Below are 18,900 nucleotides of genomic sequence, written 5' to 3'. Positions count from 1 at the left end.
TGCAGTTGCTAGCAGTGAAAGGATAGTGATGACTGATGAAGACTAAGATATATTAATGAAGGAAGCCTGTACTACTCATCAAGGATGTGAGGTGACAAAGGTTAGATATCACGCTGGCACCTGTGGGAATGAAATGTATCTGATGAGGAGAGCCTACATAAGCACATGGGGAAGACAACCACTCAAAACCAGAATTATGGATGTCTGCAACATAAAACACATGAAATATTTACCTAAGGAAGTTAGAACCATGCGAGAAAAAAATCCCACCAAAAACCAAACAAACAAACTGTGTCTAATGTAGTAAAGAAAAAAAAAATGGTGGAAAGAAGACTGAATATCAGACTAAATAGGTGAAACAAAGAAAAGTGCAAATAAACAAAGTAAACCTTCAGTATGGGGCTGCAGGGGATACTTGTGGTTGTTAAAGCACACATGGCTCTGCCAGAGGAAACCTCTTTCTGTTTCTTTTTATAAGCTTTTAACTGAAAGTTAGTTATCCTTGTTAGGCTAGTGCATGTAAATAGTTATCATAGGGGAATATTAAAGTCCTTGAAGCTCAGTTGATTGACAGCATTTAAGGCTGTAGCATATTATTTTTAAGCAGGGAACATTAGCTTAAAAAACCGCAAGTCCTTCAAAAGCTTTTTTTTTTTTTTTTTTTTTTTTCCCTCCTTTCTTATCTTCTTCTCTTACACATCAGTAGATGAAGTCAGTGCTGGGTGTTTACTACTTTTTCCTTAAATACCGGTAAGACAACAAAAGATATTTAAACCCTATACATGTTGTACTTCATGGAGGTGGGAGGAAAATGTACAGAAACATGCCCTTTCTTGGGATGCATCAACTCACACACCTTCCTGGAAAAGACAAAAGGGCAAAGGAAAAAAAAACAGCCATGAGGGAAAAAACCAACAGAAGCTTGCGTTGCCGTGTCACCTTCCACGTCATATGAAAATACTTTTTCCAAAATTTGAAAGCATTTCATAAGAGCAGTCAGAAGCATATTGGGTTTTTTTTCTTTTTCCTTTTCAAAGCAAAGCAAAGTTCCACCCTTGCTGTCTGTCTCTCTTTTTTTCTCCTCTCTCTTAAGGGGAAAGAAAAAAAAAAAAAAAAGTTTTGAGAATTTCATTTTTCTATTCACTGCAGTCCTGGCCAAAGTAAAGCCCTCTTTTACATTGACGTCAAGATCTTTACTAAGATTAGGGTTTCACTTCTCTATTGCAGCAATTAGCTAGGGAATGTATAAAAGGCTTCAGGGAAGCAAGCTGGGACTCCAGAGGGGAAAGCACTTTGCACCATAGGCAGATAGCAAGGGAGAGGGAGAGAGGAGGAAAGGCAGGAATACAGAGAGGCGGGTGGGGGGGAGGGAGAGAGGGAGGGAGGGAGGGAGGGAGGAACAGAAAGTTTATGTACATAAACCTTTTTTTAAAAAAGTATTGTTGCACCTGGTAGCTAGCTCCACCGACACAGAAATGAGAGGTCTGTGCAGTGCTTAAATAGCTGGGAAACAATGGGATAGCACAGGAAAGTTAACAATTAACAGTCTCAGCTTAAATTTTGTAACTGCAGGGAACTGGAAACACAGCTGCCTCTCTCTTCAACAAAATCAGGTCTCCTGGTTAAGGGAAGAATTTTTGTTAACATCTTAGTTTCTGCAAAATAAGCGGCTCTGAGTTGAATGAGTATCATGCAGTTATGGTTTTAACCAGCCTGCTCGTCTTTAACTATCTCCGCTCGTTTTAAAGAGAGCGGCTGGGAGGAGGGTAACGAGGCTTTTGAAATGCTTTTTACTGTACTTTTTTAAATGAGGGTACAGAGCAAAAAAGGGAGCTGAAGGCATCCGGCTGAAGAGAAGCAGCAAGGAAGATGGGTCTGCTAAGTGTGGATTTGCTGATCACGCTTCAGATCTTGCCGGTCTTTTTCTCCAATTGCCTCTTCCTTGCGCTGTATGACTCGGTGATCCTCCTGAAGCACATGGTGCTGTTCCTCAGCCGCTCCAAGTCCGGGCGCGGCGAGTGGCGGAGGATGCTGACCTCGGAGGGGCTGCGCTGCGTCTGGAACAGCTTCCTCCTGGACGCCTACAAGCAGGTGGGTACCGGGGGTGGGCAGGGGCCAGCTCCGAGGAGCATCCCTGCGGCCAGGGGAAGGGGGTGACGGCTGGGTGTCCCCTCTCTGGTGTGAAGTTTGATGGGAGAGGTGCAAGGTGAAAGCTCGGGCTGCGGGCTCGCTGCTCTGCCCCTGACCCTCTGTGCGGCCATGGCCGGGGCACTTAGTTGAGCCGTGCCTCAGTTTCCCCACCGGGACGAATCATCACGTTCATCAAGTGTTTCAAGATCCTCGCATAATTGTAAAATGCCCTGGGTGTTTTCACAGCTGTTGTTTAATTATTTGCCATGGGAAATCCTCAGAGGTGATAGGAAGACTGCGTCTTCAGACAGAGCGCTGCACAGACAGATGTCATCTGTGTGACAGATAGAATTGGTTTAATTAGAGTGAAAGAGGTGAAACCTTGTCATTACATTGGCATTTTCTATTGCGCGTATGTTATTTTTTATACTGGGGGAAGCATCCAAGTAATAGTAAAACTGGGCACCGAGGGAAACACTGAGCCTTTTTTCTTCAAGAAAGCAATGACAGAGGGACATGTCAGAGATTAAAAATGAACTTGACTAGCTGAGGGACAGCTGCCTGATGATTTAAGTTAAGAAAGCCAATAGCAGTTGTGCAACATGTACTTTTTTTTCCCTTTAAGCTTTGTACAAACATTACCCAGTGGTGCTGCCCAGGTCTAAAGAGGTAGTTATAGCTCCCTTTTATAGTTTGAAAAGGTGGACCCAAAAAGATGAAATTTCTTGAACAGGCCACCCAGTTAGTAAGTAGAAGAACTGGATTCAGAGCTCTGTGGCTTCCAAAACAGTGCTTAGTCTGTTAATTTGTTGTCTTATTTAGACCATCTAATTTAACATACCCGTGTGATGTCATGAGGTCACAGGGGTCCTGTCCAAATGATAGCTCTGTATCTTCTGAAACACTTATTTTTGTATCGCCTTCCCTGGTCCCTTTTCACTCCCCTATAATGCCTTTTGTGTTTGCTCTCACCTAGGGATGTGAAGAGCTTGTGGCGCTGGTGTTTGCTGGGTTTCTGATATGGAATACCAGCTGCTTAGCTTTGAAACCCAGGCCACGGGGAAGTTAATTTTCAGTGTAAGACAAATATAAATAACGTTTGCTTTTGCCAAATGGGTCAACCTCTTACTGCCACCCTAGGAATCAGCCAGCTGGCTACCCAAATAAAGTAATGCTGAATGAAGCTCAGTATTCTCCTAGCGGTTCTAGCTTCTGTTTTTAGTCTCTTCACCAGACATAAGTAAATTTTACAGTGGCCTTGTTAAATGGGCCGGTGAACACAATTGTTCCCATTTTACAGACAAGGCAAAGCAGGACAGTTAACACATGACTTGGTCGAGGCTCCAGTGGGAGCTGGTAGCACAGCTCTGAAACGGCCGAGTCCCAGTTCCCACATTTGCAACCTGTATGTGGCCCAGGGTCTGAAGAACGGGTGGAGCTGTAAGGAACCTTACATCCACGAGATATTTTCAACCTCGTTTTGCTTAGGTAATACAAAATAATTTAAAATAAAGATGTCGCATGCCTTTCTGTACTTCCCAAAGTCATACTTTGCCTTTTCCTCAGTGCTGTTGGTGTCAACCATGGAAACTACAGGGAGGATAGCTCTGTGCTATTTTTGGTGTTGGCAATGAAACTCGTACCTTGAACTTTGGTAATTAAATACTCTCCCTTTTCACCATTAAATCACCTAGGTTGTTAGGTCAATCAGGCTTTAAGGTCCCTAGGATGGATTCTGGGCCTCAATGAACTCAACAGAAAAATGCATATAAACATAACCAAACTTTATAACCTTGTTCCAAAAAGGGGAAAAAATCCATTTGTGCCAGCTGTCCTTAAGATGAAACTAATTGACCAACAATTCATGGAAAGAGTCTGTTTTCTGTAATAGAATTATGGGCCATAAGGACAGAAGATCATCGGAAACCTTTGATAGTCACAGGAAGGTAGATAATTGTAGAAATCAAATTACAGAGGGAACACCATAATCTGAGGAGCAATATTATGAGAAGAAGAGTCATCACCCCCACAATGGAGGATAATCTTCTGCTGATTCTGTAAAAAAGAGAAAGAAATAAAGTTTCAGCTGGAAAGCTGTACTGGTAGAGCTGAAGAAAATTGAATTTACCCTGCTTTGTGGTAATGTTTAAAAAACATGAGAAAGTGAAATATATTAAAGACTGTCCCACAAAGCATCATTTTCCTTAAATCATCTTTTTCTAAATCCTGAATAGGACTGCCCACTTGTGATATCTTAATCTTAGCCAATTAGTGAGGGTGGGAAATAAAAATATTATGGAATCAGAGTACTAAAGAGCATGACAAAATGCAATTGATATCATAGCCATGATTGTTTATTGCTCCAGGTTGCTAGCTGAAGCCAGATATTAGCAAAGTACTTAAGCAGGTGCTTAAGCTCATTCCATTGAGGAGTATTTATGATTCAACTAGAATAGCAGAATTGCAGATGTCTGAGATAAACCAAAGCTAGACTGCCAGTTAGTACTGGATTAAAGTAGTAACTATACTCGGTTTTGCTATGTTTTGTGCCACTAACACAGAACTCTTCTTAAGTACATTTCATAACATTTTTCACAAAAGTACTTGATGTAAAATTTCTGTTCACAGAAAAATTTACTGGAAGCCATTCCAGAAAAACAGTGTGGGTAGATACTAGATTCTGGATTAAAGCAAATTTGTTACAAGAAAGGACCTCTGCCTTGAAAGCACACAGACTGTCCCAGACTTAAGTGGTTTTGTTTCAGGACTAGTGTGTGTAAGACATGATCTTGGAATAGTTAAACTAAAGTGTATTTGAAAATGGCTATTCTGATATGTTTTCCCTTCTAGAAAAACTTTTGAAAATCTTACCCAAATTTTGACTTGCTTTTGTTCTGCTTTTTGTTGTTGTTAAGTACTATTACACATGACTTTTTGATTGAGGCAATTATTTCATAGGCAAGATTACTTAGCAACAGTTGAAGACTTTAACATCCTCAGTGGGGAAGCAGTGTGGAGTATGTTGTATTGGAATAGAGTATAGTAAGTAAGCTTTTTTATTGGAACATTTTATATGACTTGTTTTCTCTACATGTTACAGTCCCGCTGGAATCAAAATGATTGATCTTTTGTTTATTTTTATTTTCTTATGTAAATTTTATCAATGATTAATATGTTTCTTTTTACTTCTTTAGCTCTGAGTTCAGTATCTGTCACAGTGTTGATATTGTCTACACCGCACCAGCTTTGTGATTCATAGACCATCCTTCTCCTATTCTTTTCCAAGAGGCAAGCGTGTCTAATATTGCAACAAGGGAGTCTTTAGGACCAGATTAATTGTCATAACAGAGACAAATAGAGCTAGTAGTCAAGTTACATTAACTTTGTATAATGGAAAGAGTGCAACTATTTCATTTAAATGTTATTTTTCTGATTTACTGCTGTGCTCTGTTTATCTACAGAAATGAGGGGTTTGACTCCTGAAGAGCAAATCATGTATGTATGTATGTGAGTGTAGGTATTCGCACTTTCATATGTGTTTGTATGTATACAGATACATATATGTGTGTGTATCTGTCTATATATATATGTACATACATATACCTATATGTGTATAAATGCAAAAATCCACACACATAGGCATGCATCATCTCCGTTTTCAGGAGTCAGTCCTCTCTCATTTCTCTGTATATGTATACACGTATTATGTGTATGTATACATATGTATAGATATGAATGCAACCACACCTACAGATAAGAGACAAAACCCAAGAGATTTTTGGGAAGGTGCTAGTGTGCCTTCTGCACGATTTATAGAGGCCGGCTCTACAAATGCCAGTGAGGCATTTGTTTTAGGCCACAGCATGTCTACTGAATGTGTCACATACCTTATAGCAACCCAGAGAAATAGCTAGAGGGCTTTGGAAAAAGACATCGTATTTACCTTTAAAAGCTTGTTTTTTACCTGCTGAGTTCCATGCTTTATTTAGTACTGAGATGAATCCACTTTCTAAGACTCCAAAGGTGAGAAATCATTATCTTAAAATGCTTTTAAAATGGGTACATAAAAGGTTGTCCCTATTAGCAATCCTCAGTGGAGGGACCTCATGCTGGAAGCTTTTCCATTCCAGATACAAGCTTTGTGTTTCAGAGCTATGGTGCCTGGTCCTCAGTGGAGAGGCGTAAGGTTATCCTAGAGGAAACCCTCCCTCTTCTCCACTAGCAGGATAGTTAGGGGGAAGACCTTAATGGCATCTCCCTGAAGCAGCCAAATGCTGTGATGCATCTAGGGGGTAACATGCACATATATGCACATGGGTGTAAATGCACATTCCAGGCCTCAGAAGGATGCTGGTATCTCAAGTGATGAATGGTGGTGGGTATTTGCACGTACGGCTTTCTACTGTCTTTAGCATGGGCCAGCAGCAAACTCTGGCATGACAGACCCAGCAGGGAGGGGACGGTTGGCACAGGATCCCAGCTTCACGGCATAGACCCCGCTCTGGGTGTAGCACCAAGTAGACTGGTTCAGTAAACACCCAGTTGGGTTTTCCTCAGATTTCAAGGAAGCACAATTAAATTACCTTTGGCTACTTCTGCCTGCCTGATAACTACATCTTTTATTCCTAAAATAAATCAGTATGCAAAGCAGGACAGACCCAGAACTGTCATCTTCAGTACATGCTGGACAGCATTATCACAAAATTTGAAAGTAATATACTGGCGTGATCCTTTACCTGCTGTTTGGCTGTCCAGTAACTCTTTGCTTTGGGGAGAAATTTTTTAAAGGTTGGAAGGAAGGCATAACCTCTGTACTCATTATTTGTATTTAGCAAGGTAACAAAGTGTCTTTCTCTGAATTTGACAATGATAAAGGGAATTTGCAAAAGAGTGTGTTGTGTAGTTTTGGGGTTTAGAAGCTAGATATTGTGTGGTATTAAAAATATTTTATTGGCATTACAAAGTTCAGCCTTAGCAGGATTGTTTTCATTGACATTTGCAAATTAAAACAGTCTTGAAAGAAGTGAGAAAAACAAAATAAAACCACAATTAAAACTTTTCCTGCAGCGTTTGGAACATAAGGTCAACAGGATTTGGGCATGTCATTGTCATTATTATTAAGACATTGTCATTATTAATAATATATAATCATGTTTGTTCTAGTAGTGCCTGAGGACCAGCCTAGACCCATTGCCCCAGGGAGTGTCCTAGGCAAGAGAGGCAGGTGGTTTGTCCCACAGAGCTGATGGTTCACCCAAGACTGGAGCGTATGGTTCAAACACCCAAGATGGACAAAGGTAGAAAAAGGGATCTGACAACTCCTGTCCCACATGGGGGCTCATCCTGTCCATTTCATTTTGCAGATCTAACTTCACTTCTTCCACACCACCTCTTTGCGGTCTTCCATTTCCACTCTAACATGTGGAAAACTGACCGAAGGAACTGCTGCCTTTTTGTAAAACCCTTGTGTAACCCCCTCGGCTGTGGTAGGCGCAGCAAGTGGGCAGCACCCAGGGAAAGGCTTGTACCCAATCCCTGCACCCTGGCTCTGCCTCGCCAGCAGAATCACTGCTGTGTATGGACTCATACATTGCTAAAGCTGAGTTTTAAAAAAAAAAGAACCAACAAAAAAATCATCCAAATTAACTTCAAATCTCCTCCAGGTGCTGACCAGCAAAGACTGGTGAAGGACTGTGTCACCTGTAGTTAGCCCAGCAGGGCAGCAAGTGGCCCTGAGGCCATGGTGCTGGAGGCCATGCTCCCATCCAGCGGGAGACAGAAGCCCTTAAGCAGCTTGCTGTAGGCTCCCTGACCAGAGGAGCTGAAATTATCCATTTTTTTAATGTTTTCTTATAAATATATAGAATGTATTTTCTTAAAAATTATCCATTTTCTTTTATAAGAGTACCAGGCAAAAGGCTCCTTTATGCTTTTCCTCTGCCATGCATGTTCCTTTGTGGGATGGCAATTTTTAAATCAAGAAAACAGCATTTGACTAGTTATTTTGATCTAGAATGTGCCCTTTTTAATTTGACTCCCACTTCCCTCCCTCAGCTTCATACACCTGATCCTAAATAAAAGACTGGGGACTCTGGGAGAACGTGAGTCAATTCTAGTCTCTGCTCTCCGAGTAATCGAGTCTCTTACAACAAGCTGTCACCTCCCCATGACAAATGAAGGGTTCCTGCTCCTGTATGCTACTCCAGACGAGGGCCTCCTGGAATTTTTATCCACTGCAGAGTTCTCCAGCTCTGGGTCATGCAAATAAAGAAAATAAAAATAATGAATTGTATAATTCCCCAGCCAGAGTCTGACTATGATTTGGATAAAGCACTGAGAAGTATCAGGCTGTTCAGAGGCTATATTTAGCTGAATTAGGATCAAATCAAATCAAAGCAGAGAACTTGAAAGGAGCAAAAAGCTCCAGGGATTCAGTTCATTACCGATCCCTGGACTCCAGTCCCGGACGCAGCATGTCCATATTGAAATGGCTAATATCACAGACTGCTAATTGTCTGGCATCACCTATTTTCTTTAGGGGGTTGACACAGCCCGATGAGTCTGCCAAACCATTTGAAAATCCCTCATGCAGGGTATGAAAGCTGTATCCCAGTGCATGGCATCCCAGGAGGGTTATGCTAAAGCTGATAAAAGCAAAATGAGAAAAACGAAAAGGTAAATGAGGAGGCCATGTTTTGTCCGTGGGGCTTTTCCTAGTCCTCCTGGAGAATGTACAACAAAGTTAGCACTATGTGCTATTTCTAGCCTGTCGTTTATGAATAGGGCTTTCTTTCCCACTCCTAAGTCTCCGTCATTTTGCAGCCGGCGTGCTAATGCATCGGCAACCTTGTTCCCTTCTCGCTCTGCGCGCGGACTTGCAGAAGGGCATGCAGCACCGAGGCTTGTCAAGCAAACACGGAATTCGCCCAAACGCTGCAAGTCATTGCTTTGGTGAGGGGCTGTGGCTGGCTGCTGGCTGGGCTGGCTCCCAATTTGCTTGGCCAACCTTGCGTGTCCCAGGCAGGCTGCGCGGGAGGGGGTGCCTGCGCTGCCCGCTCTCCGCCTCGTCCCAGGCTGGCACAGAGTGCCCAAACATTCACGCACAGAAGTACGTGATTATAGAAATGCTGGATCGCGTGTGAGGGGAATTCTGCTAGTTTGTTTCTCAGAATTTATATTTTGCCTGCCTTTGTGTAAGATTTCAAAAGCGGTTTGGCTGAATACATGGGGGTTTTTCTTTGTTTTCTCATTGCGTTGATTCTCTTTTCCAAGAGCTATTTTTTCTTTCAATAAATAACAACAAAGAAAACAGCCAAGGCCTACAATGCAAATGATCAGCAAGGATGATATTGTCATCCTGTGTCAATCGGTTCTGAGCCTGGCAAAATAAAGAGTCCCTTTGGGAATGTCAGCGCTTCATCAAGACTAATTAGCGGAGATGCCGCTGCTTATGTTTAAACATTAACGACTGGGCAGGGCTGCTTTTTGGATTGCCTGACACTGGCACCGACCTTAATTACTCCTCTACAAGAGCAGAAAATGCCTTGTGAATGCCTGCTTGGCAAGGATGTCTCATTAAGGGGAAAAAACCCAACACAAGCACTCCTAGAAACAAAAATAAAAATGGTAGGTAATCTGCGGCCATGAGATGTTCTTCATGAATGTGGGAAATGGAAAGAAACTGCTATAAGGTAACATAGGGTATGTTTGTACTTTGTTTCCTAAACTTACCCAGTTTTTAGTCAATAAGGAGTGCGAGAGACAGAGTGCAAGCTTGATTTGTTGGAGAACAAACAGTGAAATACGATGCCACCCTTGGTACCCGTGCTAAATAGCACCTGAGGGGCATCTCCATGCTGGTGTTTGATGGGAGCTGTTATGTTAGTCTGCTCCGTTAGGGTTTGCAGACTGGCCTAGGAAAAGAAGCGTTTGGTAGACCTGAGTTGGTAACGAGGAGCTTGCAGTGTGTAGCCTCTCTTCTGCTTGGATATGATCAAGAAGCAGACTCTGGTTTCCCAGTTCAAGAGTGTTGGTTACAGTATTTTCGCTCATAATAAATTTGTTCAAATAAAACCAGAAGAGCGAGGGGAAACAGCTGCTCAGATGCAGCTTGTCTCCTGAGTGGCTCTGTTTGTCGTTGAGTTTTAGTTGCTTCTGTCCTTTCTACCTTTATTTTTCTCCTCCTCTGAGAAGTGCCAGCAAATATCAGAAATTCAAAGTTGTGTTGCTTAACTGTGATTTATGAGATAAATCATATGTTATTACTTCTTTTCTTTGACTGGATAAGTGCACTCTCCTAAATACTGAGGTCCATTATTCATCCAAGGAGTGGGTGCAGCACAGATACTTACATGTCAGGCTTTGCTCAGAAGGCACGTTTTGGGCAAGCCAGCTCTGAAAAAAGCATTTGCTTGGTAGTGCAAGAACAGTTAAGCTTTCTAGGTAAAGAGGGATCTAGTGTTTGTGCAGATGTGCAGATGTTGTGTTTCTTGAGATGTGCCCACTTCTGGTAGTTACTGGCTTGCACAACTTCCTAGCTGGCTTATGGGTTGAATGCAGCCCTCAAGATGATTCGGTGGCCACCGCATGATCTTGACCTGTGTATTTCTTTGCTCAAGCCTGGCCCGTTACCTTAGTCCCTCATGCTTTGCCTATCTTACTACACAGAACAGCAGAGAGAAATGAGATGTTCCAACAGCTCACACAGCAGAGTACCTACTACCTGCTAAGTGGCCTGCAGCAGCACTTTTTAAACGCTGCAAGATGCTTAATGGTGCTTAAATGTTACAGCCCGAGTCTCCAAGCCTGCCTCTCTCCAGATAGAGCCTTTCTTTTCAAAAACTGGGATACAGCTCTTTTCCTTCCTTGAGTTCAACAGCTGGGCACAGTCACACAGCAGGCCCTAAACCCAGCTAGTTCAAACCTTGCTTGCTCTCAAAGGCAACGGAGCTCAAGTCTTAATTTTTTTTTTTTTTAACTGTTACCAGGGCTCTAGCAGATAGCAATGCTGCAGACACAGGTTTATGGGGAAGGGGCCACATGGAGCTGTGCTTTCCTGGGGCATCACTTGCTTCCCTTGCCTGCCATACAGTGGCAGCTGCACGTGCTCTGCTCGCAGGGGCGATTACCTCGTGCTTGGCCTGGAGAGATCTGTGGGTCTAGGGCAGTCTTTCTGTGGCTCTCTTCCTTGCTGATGCCTGAGTGAGAATGGCAGAACAGTTGTGTCTCAATTTGCCCCGTGGAAAATAGTCAAAATGATGTTTCTATCGTGTGCCAACATGCTGTGAGACCTTCTTGTGTAACTGTGAAGTCTGGCAGCTGTAAAGTCAGTGTCTTACAAACTTTGCTTTGATTAGTTTCTTGCTTCTATTGCTATTCTGACGAAATAATGCCGAGTCATGAATAACTGTAGATTTGCTCAAGGTAGTCAGATTTCTGGGGGAGAAATGGAGGATCCAGTATCTACAATATACTTGCCTCTGGATCTGTGTGTAGCAGCAATTGCATTGGCTAAGTATTCAGCTGTTAACTCAGTTTCTTAGTGAGTCTGACTCACCAGGATACCCTATAATGTAATGTAGAATATGTATGTATATGTATATAATGTAGAAGTGCACCAAAAATCAGTTTCTAATTCTAAAAATTCAGCATTAACTTCTATTGACTTTAGTTGGAGCGTAGCTTCAGAAAGAAATAAATACAGTATGAAAGACTTCAGAATTTGGCCCTGTGTGTTTCCTTCAAAGCAACACTTCTGAACATAATCAAATAGACAGGAGACAGAGAGAGATAGAAAGAGTCAGGGAAGCACAAAAGGATAATTGCATTGTTGTACTAGAGCTTGATGGTAAAGGCAGATACATAGGAATCGCCGTGGCAGAGCTCATTAAAAACTAATTGTCTTATGTAATATTTTGTGGTTCTATAGCAGTTATCAGCTAAGGATCTTGGAGCCCTCTGCAGGCTCCACCTAAACCTGGCAGTCCCTTCTATGAGTTGCTTATAGTCTGCCTTTTTTCTATAGGCAGGGGAATAGAAACAGTCAGGCAAAATTACTTTTCCACAATTGCATGTTAGGTTTGAGTTAGATCTGGAGCTACAGCTGAGAACAGTTTGTTTTCACTTCATCCTACTTCAACCTTTGTGTAAAAACTTTCCCCTTTTCCTGTTGCTTTCCCCCCAGTTGTCTTCTAGAAAAGCACTGCAGTTGAAGTGTCACTCAATCAGTGATGTGGTTACTGCAAAGCAGTTAGAAAAACCCTTGGAGAGCACAGTCTTGGTTGGTCCACTGTAAGAGCAGGATGTACACTGAGTGGGCATCTGCAGAGATCTCCCTTGTGTTTGGTATTCTGAGTATTTTCAACCTTGGACTGCAGGATGGAAGAGAATAGTCATGTATGAAATCTGAAAACCTTTCAAAATTGAGAGGCACTGCGTGTGTTGTGAAGGTCACGGATACAATGCAGAATGATTTTGGAAAACTGGAAAAATGCCTTGAAATGTAGGAAATGCAGTTCAGTGGGGTCGAGTGCAAAGCACCAAATTCAAGCTGGACTGATGAAGGAAGTATCCAAATCCATGATGGGGAGCAACTAGAAAGGCAGAAAAAGGGACCTAGGCATTGTAACTTCTCACTAGATGACTCCTAGTCAACAATCCTGCTTTTCAGAAACAGTCATGATGTTTCATAAAAAGTAAACATCTGGAATGTAGAAACAGATGTAGCCTGTGAGATACATTAAGTAATTGTCTGATTATTCTGAGAATTAGTAAAAACTCTTTTGAAGTTTTTAACACTGTTCTTCAAGGAAGATGTGAACCAAGTAGAGAGAACTCAGATGACGGCAGTGAAAAAATATCACATCTAGAAAATTCAGCTCACAGAGAAAAGTTATGAGAAATTGGAGGTAGTCTGTCTGAAAGAGAGTAAGAGTCTGCAAATACAGTAAGGGTGGACAGGACTGTGTGTGTGTGTGTAGTGGACAGGACAAGACAGATTTCAGACCAAATGTTCTGACATTAGTGAAGTAGTTATACCTGTCAGGAATGCCATGTTTCCCTGTACTGTGAGTGGAGATGGACTAGATGAATTTCTTGAAGCTGTTTGCTTTTGATGATTTGCTATGTCCCCATGCTAGCATCCATGTGGGTAGTTAGGTGTACTTTTTGGACAGGTGACTTGAAGAGTAGTAGTCATAAGGCTACTGGACAAGCAAGTCACACTAACTTGCTACGTTTTAATTTGTTTTGCCGTCAGGTCAAACTGGGAGGAGAAGCCCCAAACTCCAGTGTAATCCACATAGCCAAGGGCAGTGACGGCAGCAGTAACAGCTGGAAGAATGTCAGTGGCAAATGTGGGACCAAATGCCACCTTCTGGATTTTGCCAACTCTGAGCGGCCGCTGGTGGTCAACTTTGGTTCAGCTACCTGACCACCATTCACAAGCCAGCTGTCGGCCTTCAGCAAGTTGGTGGAGGAGTTCTCTGGTGTGGCTGACTTTCTGTTGGTCTACATTGACGAGGCTCACCCGTCAGATGGCTGGGCTGCCCCTGGAATCTCCCCTTCTTCATTTGAAGTCAAGAAACACAGGAACCAGGAAGACCGATGTGCAGCTGCTCACCAGCTCCTAGAGCGCTTTTCCTTGCCACCTCAGTGCCAAGTGGTGGCTGACTGCATGGACAACAACGCCAACGTGGCCTACGGGGTTTCATTTGAGCGAGTATGCATTGTGCAGAGACAAAAAATCGCCTATCTGGGAGGCAAAGGCCCCTTTTTCTACAATCTGCAGGAGGTTCGGCTTTGGCTGGAACAAAACTTCAGCAAAAGATGAAATCTGTTCTCTACAGAAGCGATGTCCACAGAAGTGTCCCTTTAAGGTGATGTAAAAGGGAAAAAACAAAAACAAAAAAAGAAAAAATATGCTGGTTTCAAGAAGGCCTTTCAGATGATTGCAGGAGAACACACTTGATAACCAGGTCAAGCTAATGTTAAGTAAGAAAAGAAAATTAAACAAAAAACCCTGACTCCACAGAAACATTCTTGTATGAAAAAAATCCCACTCCTGCACTCGCTACAGGACAGAAGAGGTGAAGAGGCTTCTGCGAAATGGTGCTGCTGGCGAGTGGGAAGAGTGGTGAGACAGGACCTGTCTCCAGGAGCTCCTCTTGTGAAGTGTCGGCCCTGGGGCCGGCCAGGTGCGTCGCTGCTTGGAAGGCAATCCATGGAAAGGCAGTGCCACGCATTTCACCAGAAACACGTCTTTACCCTCCTGTGGCCAATGCAAGTGACCTGAGAGGAGCCAGGGGCTTGCAATTACTTTTCCATAGAAATACCAAGGAGTGTGGCACTCGGCCTCTCTCGTAGAGAATTTATTGTTCAGAGACTACAGGAACCACCATGCAATGCATCGTGCAGGCAGGCTGCAGATCCAAATGAGACATTGTATGCTGGTATTTGTACTCTCTAGGAACGCCTCTGCACAGTTATGAACGATGTCATTCTATCTATACGTTTGTATCCAGTATGCAGGCCTGCGCCTGCCAAGAGAAATGTTAAAATCTATGGAGCTGGACCAAAAAGACAAAGGCGATCAAATAAGCCCATTACAAGTTGAAAAAAACCCCAAACTTGGACTATTTGTAACAAAACAGTGAGAACCGCCTAGAGCGTGCATCATGAGACAAAACTCAGCTGATGCCAGCCAGCCCTTGGTTCTCAGAGCTGACAACACACATTTATCAATATCCTCTGGTTCTCTTCTCTGTTTCTGTACCCGCCTTGATGTCTTTCTGTCTAGCGGTAGGCTTAAAGGTAATTTCAGTTTTAGCTTTTTTAAAAGAAAATAACTTATTTCTCTCTTTTATTTTTATTGGAGTTAATGACCTTACAGATATATTTGGGGGGACGGGGGAACTTATGCACAACTTTACCTCATTGAAATGGAAACCTATCCTGTCATTTACCCTGTTAAATGTAGTCATGCTGATTTTTGCTGTTGTAGATACGTGCAGGTAGTTCCTAGCTACGTTAGCTTGTCTGGAAGTTCAGTTGTTTGCAGCCTCAGAACTGATTAGCTGGAGTTCTGCGATCAAACGGGATGGTGGTCTGTTCGTTTCACTTGTGTTCTTAAAAGCCTTCCCAGAGAAACAGGGAGGACAAATAGTGTGAACTAATGTGAGTAAGTGTAAAAGATGGCAGAATTTTCATACGAATGAGTCTGAGGAATTATTAATTATCTTTAAAGAGATACTGTCAACTTAAAACGTACATTAAGTTTAGGTATTTCTAAAACTACAATGATTTTATCAAGCCTGATGAAAAGGCAAGTTTACAACGAGCTAACCCGTTGGAGCTGATAAATGAAAACCCATAAGGAGATGGACTATCCAAGTTTTCTCTCAACTTTGGCAGAAACATGAAACAGATGAACAGGATAAGTGGCAAAAATCAAATTAGTTCTTTTAATTTCTCATCCTGTCAGTTGTCAGGAATATGATGTATTAGTAGTAACACAGGGAAGAACAGAAAATACGTATGTAAACATTTTCATTTTCACAGTGTCCCTTTAATACTGTGTATTTCCTCTTGCTTGGCTGTTGTACGTCAGCCAATGTACAAGGCATTTGGAGATGTGTTTTCAAGAACAGGTCTGAAATAATGACGGTAACATGAGTGATTTCTCCCATATTTTCAGGTTCATGCTTCCCTTCCTTCTCGTATTTTCCTCCACACACTGTTAAATGTATACACATGTACACTTACACTGGTTGGCGAGAAGGGCGTAACGAGTGGTCTTCAGACCTTATGGTGAGCCCCACTTCTCAGATGACATGCTTGTGTGTGTGCGTGTGTATGTATGTATGCATTAGTGTATGCATATATATGTGTATCATACAATTCTATGTATGTATATCCATATACATGCACACATAAGTGGTGTCTAAGGCCAATAATAATAATCATTCTGTCCTCCCGTTTGTTAATGTTACTGTAACGCATTGCTCAGTGTGGAAGTTTGTTATACATTTTCATGACTAACTGGGATATGTAACTGAGATTTTTAAACCTAGTATCATAGAAACAGTAACACAGCCAAACTACATGGCTTATTTAATCCAGAGTCCTACCTCTGACTGTATCAGATGCTTCAGGGGAAGGTGCAATAATTTCTTCTGGAATTTTCATTAGCTTCAGCCCTTTTTATTTTTGTCTTGTCTAATGTGATTGTTGATGTCCGAATATCCCTATGAGTGGCTGATCCGGAGTTTTGAGATTTAAATATTTCTTGAGGTGGGGAATACTAAAATCAAGAAACATCATCTTTAAGAGCAAAGAAAAATGAATAAAAACAGATATTTTTTTTTCAGATTTAAATTGGCTGCTTTTCAGTGTCATTCTCAAGCTCTTGCTCTTGTATGCTAAAATAGTATAAACAGGAGTGATCCCAATTTTTCTTCAGTATGTCAGTGATTATATACTCTCTATAGAAATTTGCATACCTTTCTTAAGACAATAATTCACATTCTTATACAGGCCCGTATTTTTTGCCTGTCTCTGAATCTCTTCTTTTTCTGTTACAGTGCCCTTTACTCAGGTGAGTAAAGCTGTAGATGTTACTCCGAGAGACAATATGTTTCCACGTACCTAGCACAACATCTTGGCTTTAATAAATCTTGTTCTTCAGTCATCCGAAACTTTATTAATCCATAGCAATGCCATAGCCTTTGTAAAATTTAAACTAGTAAGTCTTTTCTTTCTCTCTTCTTTTCCGCATCACCCAGTTGCAGTCCGAACTGTTTATCTGGGAAATGCTAGCCAAACGTTTAGCACAGCTGTTGAAACATACCTTTAGCTTGGAGGAGAGAGTTTGAGCTAGTAATTCTGTGAGTTTATACCACTTTGTGTATCTAAAGTTACAGTTACTTTTCAAGTCCATTTTCCCTTTTGAATTTCCATTATTTTTTCTCGTTATTCATAGATGTCTGTTCATCACATAGGATAAAGGAATTATAAAATTGGCTCCTGGAAAGGGGAAATCCACAAGGATTTTCCACAAGAAAAAATACATAATAACTTCATTTTTTTCTTGGCAACATGAATGCATTACCCTGCCCAAAACTTAAAGATAGTTCAGCCTCACTGATTATCAAGACAGAAATACATTTTGCAAATCCTTAAATTTCCCCAGAAAATTTGTGGTCAGAAAGCAGGGGAAGTATTTCAAAGAGAAATGGGCTTAGAGGAAAAAAAAATCTTTTGTAAGTGGCTGATAAAAATACAAGCTCTTCATTTATTTTTGTTGACAAAATTAGAGCATTTTTTGTTTTTAAATTAAACTTCATCCCTTGTCCTCAGTTAATGATAGAAGTGGCCATATGTCAGATACCCAGAATTATTGTAACAGTGGGTTGTTCTGGGTCTAGGCAGTGATTTCACTGCCTTGCTAGCATCGTCCTTCACAATTGGTCTGGTCTGCTGTGTTCCTGGATTTGCTTTTGTCTCTTATTCTCACTGTTTCAGGGCACTAAACTGTATTACTTGAGGTGCTTCAGTGTGACATACATATTGAGCAATAGCTCGCAAAATAGGTGCCTGAAAGTATTTTGGAAGGTTACTGTGTATAATAGAGACCCCAATACTGTGTCTTAACATTAGTATGGGAAACTTCCAGTACTTTTCCATTTTGAATAAGGTAAAAAGCTATTTTGGGCTATCATTCTACATTGTTCTGTGCTTAGCATCATTATTTAGCACTGTATAAAATGAATGTAAAACATTTTGTACAGATGAAAACGATAGCATTTTGCTCTTGCTTGTGTAGACAATGACATAAATTTAAGGCAGCAGGAAAACATGCCCTGTCTATTCAAAAGAAAGAAATATATTCTGAAATATATTGTTGAACAACTGTCTGAACCTTTGAAAAACAAAATGCAATCATTTTTATGAAGGTGATCTTGGTGGGCAAACCCCCAGAGCTTCTCAAAAAGGTATCAGTGCTATGTGTGTGTGGGGAGGTAGGTTACGTTTCTGTATGTGTGCAAGTGGTTCTTCTGTGATGTGGAGGTTTAAGAGTTTGTAAGACTTCCATTCAGTACTATTACCAAAGCAATAAGAGGTATCAGGTAGGGAATATTGGCCAGTTTTGTTCAACTCTACACCATGTCTGTGCCGGCTCCGTGTTCAGTGACCTTTGGGCCCAATTTGGAGGCTTCAGAGAAGAGAGGTTGGGGTGAGACAATGAAAGCTTGTGTGCTCATGAAGATAGCTAACAAAAGAGTAATTAACTCAGTTGGCGATCAGATGCCCTCACACTGGCATTCCTCTGTGCACCTTAGCGTTTCTGTATTTGAAATTAGGCCTCGCTGGGGCTGTGAATAAGATCACCGGCACGTAGATGCCTGTGTGTAGATGCCTGTGTGTACTGACTATGTGTGTGTCATTGTTTAAATGTCAAAAATACACTTTGCAGGAGAGCCAGCAACACTTTGTTACAATATGGTGCTCCATGAAATGTGCTTTCTAGATTTGTTTTTCTTGTATTATAATAAACAACAAAGGAAAATATACCTCTTCTGTGGCGTCTTATTCCAATATTGGTTATTAATATGCAGTGGAATCTTGACATTAGACCACGGAAACTTAAAACTGTGTTTAATACAGCCTACACCACCCTGGCTAGATCTTAAGCATTATGAGCAAACCCCTTTATAAATGGTGGGACGAATTTAATATCTGACTACTCCTTAACTTTTGGGAACGGCAACAGGG

At 41.6% G+C, this 18,900-nt stretch overlaps 1 protein-coding gene across 2 annotated transcripts; it reads left to right on the top strand.

Moving 5' to 3' along the window:
* The first annotated feature begins 1,396 nt into the window (after nt 1-1,396).
* On the top strand, nt 1,397-18,698 carry DIO2 (iodothyronine deiodinase 2). 2 transcript variants are annotated; one of them, XM_014279607.3, is made up of 2 exons: nt 1,397-2,091; nt 13,388-13,960. In XM_014279607.3, the coding sequence occupies exons 1-2, from the start codon at nt 1,870-1,872 to the stop codon at nt 13,958-13,960; spliced, it is 795 nt and encodes a 264-aa protein (XP_014135082.1). In that variant the 5' UTR covers nt 1,397-1,869. The 2 variants fall into 2 exon arrangements, with proteins under 2 accessions (XP_014135082.1, XP_027660475.1); XM_027804674.2 differs by having other exon boundaries at nt 1,398-2,091; nt 13,388-18,698.
* The last annotated feature ends 202 nt before the right edge of the window (nt 18,699-18,900 follow it).

Source organism: Falco cherrug, chromosome 7 (assembly GCF_023634085.1).
Source record: "Falco cherrug isolate bFalChe1 chromosome 7, bFalChe1.pri, whole genome shotgun sequence".
Taxonomy (NCBI): Eukaryota; Metazoa; Chordata; class Aves; order Falconiformes; family Falconidae; genus Falco; species Falco cherrug.
The sequence above is the reverse complement of the archived record's forward strand: the minus strand, read 5'-3'. Positions and strand labels throughout refer to the sequence as shown.